General features: G+C 37.3%; 1 protein-coding gene across 2 annotated transcripts in view; it reads left to right on the top strand.

The window, feature by feature from the left end:
• The window catches only part of LOC117973220 (peroxisomal multifunctional enzyme type 2-like), a 54690-nt gene that overhangs the window by 22991 nt on the left and 14614 nt on the right, over positions 1-17085 (top strand). For both annotated transcript variants that reach the window (XM_059022565.1, XM_034924720.2), the window contains exons 15-17: positions 237-308; positions 1724-1827; positions 13115-13180. In XM_059022565.1, coding sequence (XP_058878548.1) covers positions 237-308; positions 1724-1827; positions 13115-13180 — 242 coding nt within the window. The remainder of the gene's footprint in view (positions 1-236; positions 309-1723; positions 1828-13114; positions 13181-17085) is intronic.

Genomic DNA, 17085 nt, shown 5'->3' with positions numbered 1-17085 from the left:
TAAAGGCAAGCCTGTGAACGTGAGACTGTATCTGTATTTTTTTTTAGGCACTCGCCCACAGGACTACTGAGACACCAGACATCTAGTCCTCATCAGGTTTAATTCGCCTCGGGCAAACGGGCGAGTGTTAGTTTCTAACCCTGAATCAAGCTCAATGTTTTTTTTTTTTTTTAATGCTATGTCCAGAAATTCTCTGAATAATTTGAATTTCAAAGTGTTTCCCATGTTTATCACAGGCAAACTGACATCACAAGCTACGATTGCAGATGTGCTTGATAAGGGCTCTGGAGCTGTCATACTCTTAGATGGTAAGCTTTTCCAGTAGGTGGGATATTGTCTACATATTAAACCATGGCTTACTTTTTTCAGTAGGTTTTTGATTTCATGAAATCTTTATTTCCTGCAAGTCCCGTTATTTCAGATCCCTAGAGTGTCTACAGTTGCCAGACCACTGCAGATTTATCGCGCAGCTCTGATTCTGTGGTCCCTATTTATCCAAAGGCTTTGTACTCCTGGAAGCAATTTACACAATTTAGTTGTGAAAGGGAAAACACAGCAGTGGTTATTACTAACTTGTAAGAAGCAACCTTAGGTGAACTTAAGAGTCTTTTAAATCATGTTCAGAAAAAAATATATTATTTTATTGGGAAAACAATGGATATTTAAGATGTGATAACTGGAAAAGTTTCTCAGTCTTTCAGAGGGCTGTGTAAAAACTAATGACTCAAAAAGCGGATTTAAGTTTGCTTTCTGTTCTGAGGCATTCACAAATAGCAAATACACTACTACTGTGATAATAATCTCTTTGTAGTGCAAGCAAAATGTGTTTAGTATAGATTAACAAAAGGAATGAATTGGTTTTAAGGTTTATATCTACATTTGTTTTTGACCCTGAGTCACAGAAATCTTCCTATCAATTTTAGTTATGAAACTAGTTCCATTTAAATTTGTCACACAGGAGTACCATTTGATTCAAATTAAATGACTGGAAACACTCTGAACTCCTGTTTGGATATATAGGTTCAAGAATACATTTGCATATACAATACATTTACAAATGAATCTGAAACATCTTTGAAGGCTAGTCTGAATTAATAAAAGTGATGTAGGCGGTGTGTGGTAAGCCCTGAATCTATTAGCTGTATTTGATGAGTCTTTTCTCTGAAAGAAGAATTTACTATAAAGTTTAATAAAATATCCTTTTGGTGGTTCAGCATATTGAGGTTTTTTTATTCGTCCTCTGTTTCGCATACCAATTATCTTTCTTAGAACAATGCAAAAAGATACAGCAAAAGTAAAGTCATGTGTTTCTTGTAAACACACCAACACTATACCTGAACAAATGACATATCCGATTTTGCATACAGTAATGTTGGGTATACAACATCAACACTGTGCACAAAAGCACGTTCTGTGTATAATGTGCTTGACAGCACAGTCTTGGGTTACATCCCTTGTATAATACACACCTCTTGTATACCCTCTCAAAAACATCCCTAAATGCTATACACTGTAGGATAGTATTGCCTACAGTAAGTATATTGTGCATCTCTTACAAAATGTGCCACCTGTATATTATACACATAGATTCTACCAAAACTACTCGGTGTCCCCCCGCTCCCCCCAAAAAAAGTATAGTACAGTATTTGTTTATTTATGTTTTTTTATGTTGTGTAACAACAGCCTTAGAAATCAGGGATATATATATATATATTTTTTTCAGTACACACATACGATGAGAAGGACCTGCTGTGCTACAATCAGTTCTCCTTGTTTATAGTGGGAGCTGGAGGATTTGGAGGAAAGAGGACATCAGAAAAAGCAAAGGTAAAGCATCTGAACTAGGTGGGGGTTTCCTGTCTTTGTCTTTGTAATTTTGATCATTAATAGGAACGTGTGACTCATTTAACCGGACACTGATTCTAAGACATTCTAGCTTCAAATGTATATATATTTTTTTTTGCTGAGCAAGATGTAATCATTAACCAAAGTCAATTGCTGTACATCACACCTGGAAACATTCATGCATCACCTTAAAGGTAGTAGATCTTCTCATTCCTGCACTGACTGACAGATTTGATGTTGCCATCTTCATCTGTGATGTTGCTGCTGATGGTGATCCTAAAGTAATGTATTGTTGGTCTTTTAAAATGAGATTCGTTGTATTCCCTGAATACTTGATTTGTGACTCGTAGCAAGAACTTGGGGAAAGTCCTTAATGCAAAAAAAAAAAAAATCGATTTAAGCCAAACTTGATTTTAAACATGCTGGCACACATGTCAAATTTCGGTGTGTTGGCTTCCATCATTAAATTAACTGCGATCATCAACAACAACCCATCTTTATTTAACTCTCTGGTTCACTTCCAGCAGGCTTGACGAACATATTATTTACACACAGTGATTGACAAGTTGGGGCCAGGCTGCTAGAGTACAGTACATACAAATAAAATATTATTTTCAGATTTCTCAATGTAGTAAATAAATCAATGCATGAACATCACTTTGCAGACTGCTGCATTTTTTGCAAGCAGCCTGCATATTTGTAAGCCACTGTTTCTGGTACCTTTGTGTGCTTTCTTACGGATTATATAAATATGTAATTGTTGTTTAGTCTGAAAATCTTTTTTTTTTTTTTAAATAAATTGTGAATTTACTTTTTACGGTGACACAGCAGATGACATTTAAGTGGTTAAATACATACCTGCTCTTGCTTATGTATTGACAGTGGCATTATTTACTTGCTGCAGCACACTTTTATAAATGAGCGAATCAAGCTGGATGACAGAACGTGTTTCGGAGATGCTGCCTCATGGCACAGGCTATATTAGCAGATGCAGCCATTGACAGGCATTCTGTCACTTTCCCAATTTCAGCCCCCTGCTGTGTGAGTCATACCAGGGTTACATGCTGTATTCATTCACTCAGTAAAACATTAATCCCTCCTGAATGAGCAGAGGCTACATTACAGCAGTCCTATTTCCCTCAAGGTGTCACATCGTCCTGTGTGACTAATTAGTATTCCTCTGCTCTCGAGGTATGTTTTCATCATATTTTTTCCCTCCTTTTATGAATGCAGACTGTTTTTCATAATTAGGAGCTGTGTGTACTGTGAGATTGAAAGAAGATGAAGGGAGGGGGGCAAGGAGAAGGTGCAAACTTCCGCTAAACATAGCGAGGCGAAACATTTTTCTAGGCTGGGGGAGTCTGGAAAGCTATGCAAGGCCAAGGCAACCTCATTTTTGCTGTCAATCTGTGGCTCAGGTTACTGTTTTTGTGCTTTGTAAACACAAAATTTTGGCAGGTAATTCACCATACAAATATTCAATATATACCGAGCATTTGAATCATCTCTTTTGGGTGGGGTAAAAGGTTTATTTTGAAATTACAAAAACGGCTTATTATCAAAGTGTATTTTTGATCATCAATGTTCATTTACAGTACTATTAGACCAATGCAATGAGTGATGACACCAGCAGGGCTGCCATCAATGGTACAGTATGCTGTAATCATATCTTCATAGTGGCATTTTTATATTGGAGGTTTGTACATCTTAAGCAGTAAAACCTAAACATTTTTAGAAAGCCCTAGTTATACAGCTTGTGTACCATAGCTGGTGGTATAATAAAGTGGAGGGTGCAGTACACTGGATTCTGAATTGCAACTTTAAAAAAAAGCACAGCAAATATTAAATTAAATATTAAAAATTATCAAAAAACTAATTATAATAGTATAGAAATATCAGAACTATCAAAAAGCAGGTACCAAATAGCTTAGTTCTAAAAAGTCTGCATTTTTGATGACACAACATCAGATAGATTAAAATATTCCTAATTTAAACAGGGTAAAAAAAAAAGCATGTAGTTCTCATTTTTCGTTTTCCGCTTTCATTACATCTTGACATCCTTCTTGTCACCACTGAAACTTGCGGGACGGTAAATGTTAACGGAGATAGCCAGTTGAATTCGCCTAATCCCCAGCAACCAATCAGTGAACCGCTCGTACGCTTGTCTTCGCCACAGAGACAGAAGACAGTTGAGAAGAGTTTGTGTTTTTCCAGTAACATCTCATAAAAATAGCTGGAATTTTATGAAAATAGCCATGGATTCTTCCCGGCTCCTGGCTTCTATAAACATCCCTGCTTTAGGATGAAGTGTGGTCCAGTGGTTGTAACCAGAAGGTCACTGGTTCAAATCTCACTTCTACCACTGACGGTCACCGGTTGAAATCCCACCTCTGCCACTGACTCACTGTGTGACCCTGAGCAAGTCACAGTTCACAGCCTACCTCTGTAAAGCGCTTTGTGATGGTGGTACACTATGAAAGGCGTGATCTAAAAATAAAGATATTATCATATTTTATTATTATGCAGTTGTATGACAAAATTGAAAAGAAAGATGCAGCTTCAGAGGCTGTATAACTTGGCGGTTAGAACTAAAGACTGGAGAGCTAGATACCCATTGCAGTTTAACTGAGGAGCAATACAATATGTGCCTTTGATCAATTCGTTAACCCGGTGTTTGCTTGTTGGATTACCTTAACTAAGGTAATATTAGGTAGACCAAGATAGTCGGGGTCATTGAAACCAGCTGTGTGTGTGTAATCAAACAGGATTCTACTTTAATATTATATTATCCCTTCCCAGGGATATAGTTGAGGCGGTCGTATGTCTGTCAGACATTTTTTGCATATATGGGGGTGTCTGTCTGTCTGTACATTTATCCATGCATATGTATTCTTCTTTGATTACTAATGTATTTTTTTTTACCCATATAAATTATGACCTTCATAGCTCCAAGACATACTTGCTCAAGGAAAAATGGTATCTTCTGCAATGATGAGTCAAGGCCCTCTGGTCAGTGACTCAATCTGTGCTAAGTCATACATTAATTCTGAAATATTTAGAGGCTGTATCTGAATATTTAATATTGGAAATGTAGTTAATTACAGGTTGACTTTAATGTCTGTCTGTCCCCTGTGGAAAAAGCAATGGCATATACAGTAGTAGAGACACTTAAACACATTTTGATATAAAATAAACTCGCTGCCCAATGGGGATGAAACCCGGTGTTGACATGCATTAGATAAAATTCTTGAAAATATCAGATTCAAAGGATCTGTCTGTGTGTATGTATGTGTGTGTCTATATATATATATATATATATATATATATATATAGACAATCACACACATATATAATATACAGTGCCTTGCAAAAGTATTCAGACCCCTGACCAATTTTCTCATATTACTGAATTACAAATTACAAATGGTACATTGAAATTTCGTTCTGTTTGATATTTTATTTTAAAACATTGAAACTCAAAATCAATTATTGTAAGGTGACATTGGTTTTATGTTGGGAAATATTTTTAAGAAAAATAAAAAATTGAAATATCTTGCTTGCATAAGTATTCAACCCTCACACATTAATATTTGGTAGGGCCACCTTTCGCTGCAATAACAGCTTTAAGTCTTTTGGGGTAAGTATGTACCAGCTTTGCACACAGTGTCGGAGTGATTTTGGCCCATTCTTCTTGGCAGATTTGCTCCAGGTTGTTCAGGTTGGTTGGACGACGCTTGTGGACCGCAATTTTCAAATAGTACCACAGATTCTCAATGGGATTGAGATCAGGACTTTGACTGGGCCACTGTAGGACATTCACCTTTTTGTTCTTGAGCCACTCCAATGTTGCTTTGGCTTTGTGCTTGGGATCATTGTCCTGCTGAAAGGTGAATTTCCTCACGAGCTTCAGTTTTTTAGCAGACTGAAGCAGGTTCTCTTGCAGTATTTCCCTGTATTTTGCTCCATCCATTCTGCCTTCAATTTTAACAAGATGCCCAGTCCCTGCTGATGAGAAGCATCCCCACAGCATGATGCTGCCACCACCATACTTCACTGTAGGGATGGTGTGTCTTGAGGCATGGGCAGTGTTAGGTTTGCGCCACACATAGCGCTTTGAGTTTTGGCCAAAAAGCTCTATCTTGGTCTCATCTGACCACAAAACCTTTTCCCACATCGCAGCTGGGTCACTCTCATGCTTTCTGGCAAACTCCAGACGTGCTTTCAGATGGTACTTTCTGAGTAACAGCTTCTTTCTTGCCACCCTCCCATACAGGCCAGTGTTATGCAGAGCTCTTGATATGGTTGACTGGTGCACCATTACTCCACTCCCAGCCACTGAACTCTGTAGCTCCTTCAAAGTGATTGTTGGCCTCTCTGTGGCTTCTCTCACAAGTCTCCTTCTTGTTTGAGCGCTGAGTTTTGAGGGACGGCCTTTTCTTGGCAGTGCCTGGGTGGTGTGATGCAGCTTCCACTTCCTGATTATTGATCCAACTGTGCTCACTGGGATATCCAAACACTTGGATATTATTTTGTGCCCTTTCCCTAATTTATGCATTTGTATTACTTTATCTCTAACTTCTGTAGAATGCTCTTTGGTCTTCATTTTCCATCAGATTCACAGCCTGACCAATGATCCTTCAACAGTGGGGTTTTTATCCAGAAAATGTGACAGCAACTTTAATGGTTCACAGGTGGAGGCCAATGGTAAGGTAATTGTGTCCTCGTTAGGGCAATTTGTTTCATCGGTGTAAACTGGGAGCTTCCACAGCACAGGGGTTGAATACTTATGCAAGCAAGATATTTCAGTTTTTGATTTTTCTTAAAAATATTTCCCAACATAAAACCAATGTCACCTTACAATAATTGATTTTGAGTTTCAGTGTTTTAAAATAAAATATCAAACAGAACGAAATTTCAATGTACCATTTGTAATTCAGTAATATGAGAAAATTGGTCAGGGGTCTGAATACTTTTGCAAGACATAGGGGTCTGAATACTTTTTCTCCTCACAGCAGCGAGTCCTCACACAGCACAGACATTATGAGTGCGTGTTAGCGTCCTCCGATCTCGCAAGCTTAAAGCCAGAATCGCTTTTACACAGAGCAGTCCAGAGCCGAGGTGGACGGGCTACCGATCCAGGAGAACGGAGAGCAGCCCTGCCTCTTATCCACTCTGAATGTGCTCGGTGTCTGGCCAGTAGGGTTTGCTGTTGCGCGATGAGGAGGAGCAATCCCTGCCGGTTTCCCATCCCCCACACAGGGAGCGAGAGAGCCAAAGTGACGCCCTCCTCGGGGTCCCCAGCAGAATTCAGCCTCTTTGCAAACCCTGGACGTGAACTGGCACCGTCCAAGCTGTGTGACTCATCCTGCGCTCCCCGCAGCAGCGCTTTAACTGGATGAGCCACTCGGGGACCCTCAAGGGATCTCTGTTTTAATTATGTGTTTGGACTAGTCTGCATTTGTGTCAAGTTATTTAACATAGTGTGGAAGTAGATCGTGATCTGTCAGCCCATGTGAACCACTCATTGAACTGTTGTGAAACCTTGTACCCGTATACTGGACACATTCTTTGCCAAAAATTCTTAAGGGTCAGAATCTGAAGACAGTGAAGGGAATATCTGGGTAACTGTTTCCTTGAATTTTTTTTATGTATGTTGTTACAGTTAATTATTGAACATACTATGTACTTAGATCACAGCACATGAGAAATTTGTAGATTTCTGGTTCATGTGGTTTTTACAGGAGGTTAAATGCGTCAAATCCCATTTAGACATTGCTTTGTAGATCTACGTTTTTTCATCTAAAACCTTAGTTTTTTTAGTGTCAATAGTAACATTAATGCTTTTCAACTGCTGAAGAGTAGAAAAAAAAACAGGAAGGTAATGGTTACTGACAAGTGTACCCTTTTGTACTGTTCTATGTGGTTTCTTTTCAGAGATGTTTTCTTCAAGGTCATTGAACCTGATGTATTTTACTATTGTAGAAAAAAGAAAAAAGACACTGCTGATCAGACATGGGCAAAGCTCATTTAACATGCATTTAACACTGTCTTGTCAATTTTGAATCTCAAATGGTGTACAGCAATTCTGTTTTGCAAATACATTCCTGATGTGTTGTGATTTGACAGTGAACTGCAGTGCCTTAAAGGCATGTTTTTCCACCCTCAGACCTTTCTGTTTATAATTTAGATGTAACTGGCTGCACAACCCATCTCTCTATATATGTGTGTGTGTATATTTGTTAATTTGGACCAGGTAGTGTAACATTGATTTGTTTGGATAATCAATTTATTGCTGTAGAATTGCTATAGATTCAATATTGCTGCTGAAAAACAATCACATCCTGTATTATGTGTAATTATCTGAAGTATTTACAGGTGTCTTCAGGGACTGCTTAGGTTCCTTTTTTCATAGAGAAAGAGAAGGCTATCTTTTAAATATATTAAAACTGCACTAGTACTATATATAAGAAAAAATGAAAGGCAGAGTAGCCTAATAGATTATAAGTTGGAATGCATCCTGTCATTTGTTCCAGTGAGGACTGGCATACGTATTCTTAGACTCGCAGAAGCCACCACTAGGTGTAGCCATACCTTCAGATTTGCCTTGTAGTCCGGCCATGATGTTGATGGTCTATCAATAGAATATTGCTTTTATTTAGAAATACCATATTCCTTTGAATTTTAAGATGCAGCCCACATTTCCCACCCTCAATGTGAGGAAAAAATAAAACATCACATAAAGATGCATTACAAAGATGCACCCTCAATTATGCATATAAGAAAACGACGTATGGAGGTAGTTTGCAGCCGTCTGCTGTCACACAGAGCATTACAGTTATGCGTTGCTTCTCATTTCCAGTTGCTCCTTGTTTTAGTATTGTGATTGTAGTATGAATCATAGTTTTCAGAATCTATAACAGTTTTTCACATTTTGTAAGCATGTTTTGTGTTTATAGAGGTTGCATGTCAAATGATATGTACAGTATACTTTGGTTGTTATCATTTAAATAGTATAATATGGTATTTTTGATTGCACAGTTTAAAAGGGATGTTCTTTATACACAGGGTGCATGTTATATTCTAAAAGTGACAGCATTTTATGTGATCGCCTAAAGAGAAATACCTTTGCATTCATTGTTGCATTCATATAGCAAGTTGTCAGATCTGATTGGTGTTTGCTGGCAGTGATGTTGAAGTAGAATAAAATTGGACCTTCTATTATGGTGTACTAGATGTCGTAGTTCAGACTATAGAGGAGGAAATGTCAGGTTATAGTAGAGAAGCAATTGTTTATAAATATTATTTTTAAATCAGCATAGAATTTCAATATTTTTTTATTTTCTTGAGAAAACACACAGTTCTCTTTCAAGTACAAAATGTAACCATTACCGAAATGGGTATTTACCTCCTAAAGACCCGAAACCTGAATAAAATAAAATACCTTGCACTCCGTTTTATAAGAATCGCATCCATCCCAGATGATTTGATTCTTGTAAGCGGTTGATTCTTAAAAGCAGACCGATATGATTACTGTGGTGAAGTGCTGCAGAATCAGTATGTCAGTATGAGAATAAGAGCTTTGTTCCCTGCAGTGTAACGGGTTGACCACTAGATGTCATAGGTTCCCGCATGTATGCACGCCTCTGGAAAATCTATAGTTGTTTCCTTAACGAATTAAGGATAATGGTCAGTTGGTTAACTGCTTGTTAAAGTTAATGACACCTTGATAAAAAGGTAGCTTTGGAGTAAGGAAGTGGAAACATGTGTGAATTGCAGAAGTAAGAGAAAGAAACCAAAACCAAAAAGTAAGAGATCTGTTTGTTCCAGTACGATACTGTGTAATTAAGTAAAGTAATCACAGTATATGTGTAGTTCTGGGGGGAACATATGAACTGTTTTGATTTGTATTTGTTTAGTTGGTTAAATGGCTTATCCGTCCTGTTAGTGCTCCAGCTGAGAGCTAGGCTTATTTTGTTTTTCGTTTTCCCCACCGCACTGTAAAAAAAACAAACAAACAAAAAAAAAAAAAACACGGTTTTAAACTGTAAATCAAGACTCCAGCCTGGTCATTTACACTGCCCTCTGCTATGTCAAATTACAATTAGCAAAAGGACCTCCTCCCATCAGCAGTTTAAATACAGTATAGAAATGTCAATGGTGCTCAATCACTGAGGACAATACATCAAAACAATCAAAATAAGTCCTCAGGGGGTAAGCAGCTTGTTATATGATAACGATTATGTTTACTCAAGGCTGCAGAGTGCTGTTTTACTACAGTATACTTGAGAAGCGATCATCTTGTGATCGCAATAACCCCGGCTGGAGTTATTTTATTCTCATTTTGCTTTTGTCTAATATTGCAGATGGTTGCTTAGGGAATCCCTCCCACAGCATCTTGATGCCGTTTTGGTGACAGCTTTCGCATCATCATAACAAGGGCTGTTAGTTTACTAACAAGCAGGCTTCCCAGTCCGACATCGCAATTTTCCCTTTCTGGTCCAATGTCGGACCCTGTCCGACATCATCAAAAAGACGCAAAAAACAGGTCTCGAGTCATTTTTTCTCCGGAAAAAGCTGAGAAAACTATTCAATGGCCGAGTGAGACCAATAGGAGCCAAGAAAAGCCAAAAAAAAAGGGGGGGGGGGGGGGCGTATCTCATGAATACTGATAGACTCGACACCACCTAGATAACACGGACATACACAAACAAGATAGCTGCTTCCGCATCCAGGGTTAAAGGCCTTTTGGCTTTACCTAGGCTTGCATATATTTCATGGGAACTGCACGGCCTGTCGTGGTTTATACCTTACATATAAAAACTTGAATTTATCATGTTCTAGTAAGGGCCTGGGGAAAGTTGATTATATTAAATTTTCTTGTTGAAATACAGTACAATTCTTTGAAAAATGTTCCACTAAAAAGTTATACTAAAAAGCTTATTTTAGTATAACTTCCATTGAGTATTTTATAGTTATGTACAACCTATTAGATTTACTTTCTTTGCCAGATGTTGACAAGTCCCAGCTTTTTAAAATGAATGATTAATGCATTATGTCCCAGCCCACCCTAAGGGGTAAAAGCTCATTGGATGTGGTGCAATGCATTAACTAAGGTAGCAGAGGAGACTTGGGACCAAGAGCCATAGTAACAACTCTCAAGAACTTTTGGGTGACAGCCAATCCAAAGGTCAACCTAAAACCACAATAGCCAACAGTACCGGTCTTGCATGCTACAGTGAGAAATGGTCTGTCAGCAGTTTAATTAAAGCATTGATGTGTTAATTCTGGTAGAATGTAATGCTTGCAGGAAGACACAATACTTGTTCACCAGTGTTGAAGCTTCAGTGATAAATGTACTGTATCTTAACACAGCTTATACATATTAAGGTTTCTGTACCAACAAATTACTTGAAAAATAACTTGGCTAAAAAAGCCTTCACACAACAGCTTTTTTTATAAAGTTGGCCCACTTTATATAAATCTAAGGACCTCATTTACGAAGCGAAGATAGTTTACAGTTTTAATTAATCCAAGCTTTTTTGTGTATATATAATTGATGAGCATCCCCTCATGCAACAAATGCCCAGCTGCTTATGGTAATATGTTCTATAAAAGTACCCTGTCCAATTTCAACCAAATGTCTTCCAAACATACAGAGATACATCTACAAATATATCACAGAGAAACGCATGGTATGTTACCATATTAAACAGAGAAAATATCTGGATACCAAAATGTGTTTAAAAGTGGTTTCTGTAGCTTCAACCAGATTTACCTTTATAATGTAGTCTGTTGCACATTGTCAGATACTAAATCTAGTTATAATGTGTATCTGCAGGAGACTTCTTTAAGTGATTACATTAAAATGGTTCGGGATTTGTATTCAAATAAAAAAACTATCTGAAAACCCACTTAAAGGGACAAATCTATGATTTCTGGTTCCAGGGATGGCTTGTTTATCTGCCACAGATAGTTGATATTGCCTTGTGCCTATAGAACAACCAGCTTCTATACATTGGAATACAAAAGCTGAGTTACCAGTAACCCACAAAACAACATCTAATAGCATTACTAGAGAACACTAAATGCCTTATTAAAATATAATAACATCAAACTGTTAAATAAAAATAAATCCGTAATACATCACTCCAAAATTAGGAGAAACATGTAAAACTTGAATTGTTTCAAAACACAAGTAACAGAAGAATCGAATTTGAGTATTTTAAGGGAGCACGCTTTACACATCTGAAATTATTTTGTGTGCTACATCAGTGACACGCATCTGAATACAAGACCAATGGAAATCAAAATGCTTATAGGCTTGGTCTGTGTAGATAAATTTTTCATACAGTTTTGAAAAGGGTCCATATATACATCTCGGTATAGAGTATGAGCTCTTCTGGTGATTCAATAACTACATTGCTAAAACATGTTTTAATCAGGTGGCAGATGATGTATTGGGGAATCTGTCCCATTCAGCACCAAGCTTTCTGATGTGACGTTGGTGGGTACAGTGCTGACGGAAACCTAGAAGGAATTCTGTGGGATTAAGGTCCGGACTTCTTGATGGCCAGTCCGTAACTTCTCCTGCTCCCAAGACAATCCATGACAATCCTGGCAGTATGGCAACGGGCATTATCAGGGCCAATTGCACCAGCAAATGCTCTTCTTACAGGATCCAAGACTATGTACCATAGAGCTGTAAATCCACTCCTTGGAAGCACAATGAGATCCGTGCAACCTCTAATGCAGATAGCTCCCCACAACACTGGGCAGCCAGTGAAAAAAAACGTCTCGATAGCTGTCACAATTTATTGAACAATGCTTAAAAGATCATCCTGCAGATTTGTGTACGTTTTCAATCAGGAAGTGGTGTTTTATGTTTTAGATCAAAGTTGTAAACAGCACTTGCCCAAGGGCAGATGATGTCTACAATGGCTGGTAAAGCTGTAGAATTGTAAAATTTAGGCTATTACAACTGATGTAGTTTTTAGTAACTAGAAAAAAACGCTGAGGGATGATGCATGGGCACATTTAAAAGCAAGGATAAAAAGGATAATTGTTCTTGAAGGAATACAACAATTTTAACATTTTTTTTACAAGAATGTTAACAGTTTTTTTTTGTTTTTTTTAAGATGGTTTAGATGTTCTTGTCTAAAAATGTACATTTACAGTGCTCCACAATGTGGCCATAAGAATCCTAATAAATAGTCAGACTATGAGTTTTTGCTGTTCTGGTTTTAAATCATTGCTCTCTATCTTTCTCCAGGGTACAGTAAATCCACCAAACAGACCGCCAGATGCTGTGATGACTGATGAGACAAGCAGGGATCAGGTAGAGTGTTCACAGTCTTTTCATTAGTATTTACCCATTTAGCTGGTATAAGCCCATATACTGTACAGTTCGGTGAACTCTAGAGCAATAGTGAACATTTGTATTTGATTTCCTTTCTTGTACATACAGCAGTAAGATGAAGTGTGCGATTCTGTGAAAAACTGAATTGATTTTCTAGTGTGTGAATTATTTTAAAAAGCACTGTCAGTTTAAGAAAAATTTAAAAAATACACATCGGAGGGCAATCCACCCTAGGGGTAAGGGTATATATAAAACAAGACAACAAAAAAATAATTTCTTGTTAGTGTTCAATACTAAAAATGTGTGTCTCCTTGTTTTTTTTTCCCCATACCATATATTAAATGTAAAATAATTTATTTAAAATGATGAACATCAAAATCCCCTTGGACTTAAAAATAATAAAAATAAAGCACTTTTATATTAGAACATAAGAAAGTTTATAAACGAGAGGAGGCCATTCGGCCCATCTTGCTCGTTTGGTTGTAAGTAGCTTATTGATCCCAGAATCTCATCAAGCAGCTTCTTGAAGGATCCCAGGGTGTCAGCTTCAACAACATTACTGGGGAGTTGGTTCTCCCAGAATTCCCTGTGTAAAAAGGTGCCTCCTATTTTCTGTTCTGAATGCCCTTTTATATAATCTCAATTTGTGACCCTCGGTCCTCGTTTCTTTTTTCAGGTCAAAAAAGTCCCTTGGGTCGACATTGTCAGTACCTTTTAGAATTTTGAATGCTTGAATCAGATCACCACGTAGTCTTCTTTGTTCAAGACTGAGTAGATTCAGTTCTTTTAGGCTGTCTGCATATGACATGCCTTTTAAACCCGGGATAATTCTGGTCGTTCTTCTTTGAACTCTTTCTAGAGCAGCAATATCCTTTTTGTAGTGAGGTTACCAGAACTGAACACAATATTCTAGATGAGGTCTTACAAATGCATTGTAAAGTTTTAACATAACTTCCCTTGATTTGAATTCAACGCTGTTCACTATATAGCTGTGCATTTTGTTGGCCTTTTATAGCTTCCCCACATTTTCTAGATGAAGACATTTCTGACTCACCATAAACTCCAAGGTCTTTTTTGTAGATTCATTCTTCAATTTCAGTATCTCCCATATGGTATTGATAATGTACATTTTATTGCCTGTGTGCAGTACCTTACACTTTTCTCTATTAAATGTCATTTGCCATGTGTCTGCCCAATTCTGAATGCTTTCTAGATCATTTTGAATGACCTTTGCTGCTGCAACGGTGTTTGCCACTCCTCTTTTTGTGTCGTCTGCAAATTTTAAAAGTTTGCTTACCATACCAGAATCTAAGTCATTACTGTAGATTAGGAATATCAGAGGACCTAGTACTCATCCCTGTGATACTGAACTGGTTACCTCGCTCCATTTTGAGTTTTATCCTCTAATCAGTAATTGATGTCCTCTTAGTGATAAATCAGGCAGTGACATCAGAAAATATATTTTAAATAAAAGTATTTAAGGCAAATACTCACTAGTTAAAGGTTCTATTCTTTAGTCAATTGCTAAAGATTTTTTTTAAATTAACATTTATCAAGAGGAATGAATCAGTGATATCTTCTTTTAGCTTTCTTTTTCACACTTTTAATTAAGAACCACGGGTGACCATTAACGTTAATAATTTGGTAAAAAAAACAACATGTAAAACATAATGATTTTCTTTTTTATTGGAAAAAAAAAGCTCAGATAAACAGGCTTGGAGATAATCATCACTCCTGTGAGTCTCATGCAACAGGAAAGTTAAAAAGCAATTAGACAGGCCCTCCCATAGGAGAAGAGAGTTGTGAAAAGGGGTAGGCATTCCTGACCATTTCAATCCAGTGGTGAAGGAGCTTATCCACAAACCTGAGGGATTAACATTTTCAGTTTAGAGTACTTGACAGTGGAACAAAGTGCTTTTCTGCAGTGAGAGTATGTTTGAGATTCCAGAGCATTCACTTTCATCCTATACTGATGTGTAACTGGTCAAGATATATTTAGTTAAATATCTGTAATGGGAATCTCGTTAAGCACACAGGCAAATTGCATCCTGATTAAAATGTGTACGTACTACTTTATCACATAGATTGGATTTGCTCGTCTGTTATTCCTAACTTTAGCGATTTATGGTCATACAAATCTTGCCTGCTTATTGTCATGCAATCCAACACACAAGCAGAGGTGACCTAAATTATATTTATTAATTGTGTGAGACAGTGGTTCTGTATAAGTCTTGGTATTGTAAATATATAAATTAATGTGTTCTGTGATTTTGATGCGGATGGAGGTTTGGATGCAAAATACAACAACCTTCTTATCAAGAGTTATTTTGAACAGCATATGACTATTCCTCAGTAATGTGTTACTGAATTTCAGGGAAGCAAATAAAGGAATGTGTTTTTAGGGATTTGAGGTATTTGTTTCAAACAACTGGGTAGCCTGTTTTTTTTGTTTTTTTTTGTGTACCAAAAATATCGTTCTGGATATTTTAGTCACAAGCATTTTTCGGAATTTAACATAAATTGCATTTTCATCAGTATTTTTGAATGATAGAATTGAATCTAACATGACTTTGGTTAAGTTGTTTAAATGTGTGGGTAGTGTTGATGGGAGTGAAGCTTAGGAAAAGAGCGATCATGGGTCTGCTCATAATCTCGCTCGTTTATGTGAAATGCTTGCTTAGTTTATGGGGTCGCCTACAATTCTAAAATTAGACAGTTATTTAACATACAGTACCTTTCTAAAACACCTTTTGCGTTTTAATATAGACCATGGTGTTTGTATCAGGAAAGGAGAAAATGAAACAGCTATCCAGAATACTGGCCAGAAGACTACGTGCATGACACAGACATGCACTAAGAAGCATAACAACACCATTTACTGTTGATCTTTGTATTCCAGACTATTTTCACTTTGCCACAGGTGAATTAACATTTTCTGCGCTCAATTTGAATGCTGTACATGCAAATATGTGGGTTTTCTAGTGAATGAGGAGAAACTGAAAAGCCCCTTCACATTATTTATACAGATGTTATTGTATTACTTGTATTGTAACACTTGAAATGTATTTGCTTACGATTGTAAGTCGCCCTGGATAAGGGCGTCTGCTAAGAAATAAATAATAATAATAATAGACAAAAAAGTAGACACACCTTGCATCCCCTATATGTATTCTGTAATATATAAAAGCTACATACACCGCTGAAGGTCTGTTATAGTTAAGATGAGCACACTAACAAATCTGACAAGCTTTGATAGGGGGTTGATCGCCAGAGCTGGCTTGATAGATGCTTCTCTATGCCACTATTTAACTTATTTTTCACATGAAGCATTGCGCCTGGGATAAAGAACAGACTTGACCGCAGTAATTGTTGAGCAATGGTTGTGCATACATCTGGAACAATTTAACGATCTATGTCCAACCAATTACTCCACCTTTCTGACATTGTTCTCCAGCATTCAATACCCCGTCCGTTTACATATGTATGATTGCATCAGTTGGCCCCCTCCTCACTGCTTTTCTTATCTCGCTCTTTCTTCCTCGCTGACTGTCTAAGGATGTAGGCTTTCTTGACTGTTAAGTCCTGAACTCTTGACAGTTGGTAGAGTCTCATACTAACTTTAAACTCATGTATTTCTGCCCTTATCATTTATTTATTTTGTTGAAAAACACATTTCACATTGTAGCTGTGCTTGCTCTGGTTATTGCCCTGTTCCTCACTGCTGTTCACTGTGAGATAGCATGGCTCCCACATCTAAAACAATCATTGACAACAGTAAAATATTAAACATCAGGCAGTAAAACACGTTTACTTGGGACAGGAGATTTAAATCAAGAATTCCAAAAATCAGTTAATAATTAATAATAATAATAATAATAATAATA

This window comes from Acipenser ruthenus, chromosome 1, assembly GCF_902713425.1.
Source record: "Acipenser ruthenus chromosome 1, fAciRut3.2 maternal haplotype, whole genome shotgun sequence".
Taxonomy (NCBI): Eukaryota; Metazoa; Chordata; class Actinopteri; order Acipenseriformes; family Acipenseridae; genus Acipenser; species Acipenser ruthenus.
The sequence above is the reverse complement of the archived record's forward strand: the minus strand, read 5'-3'. Positions and strand labels throughout refer to the sequence as shown.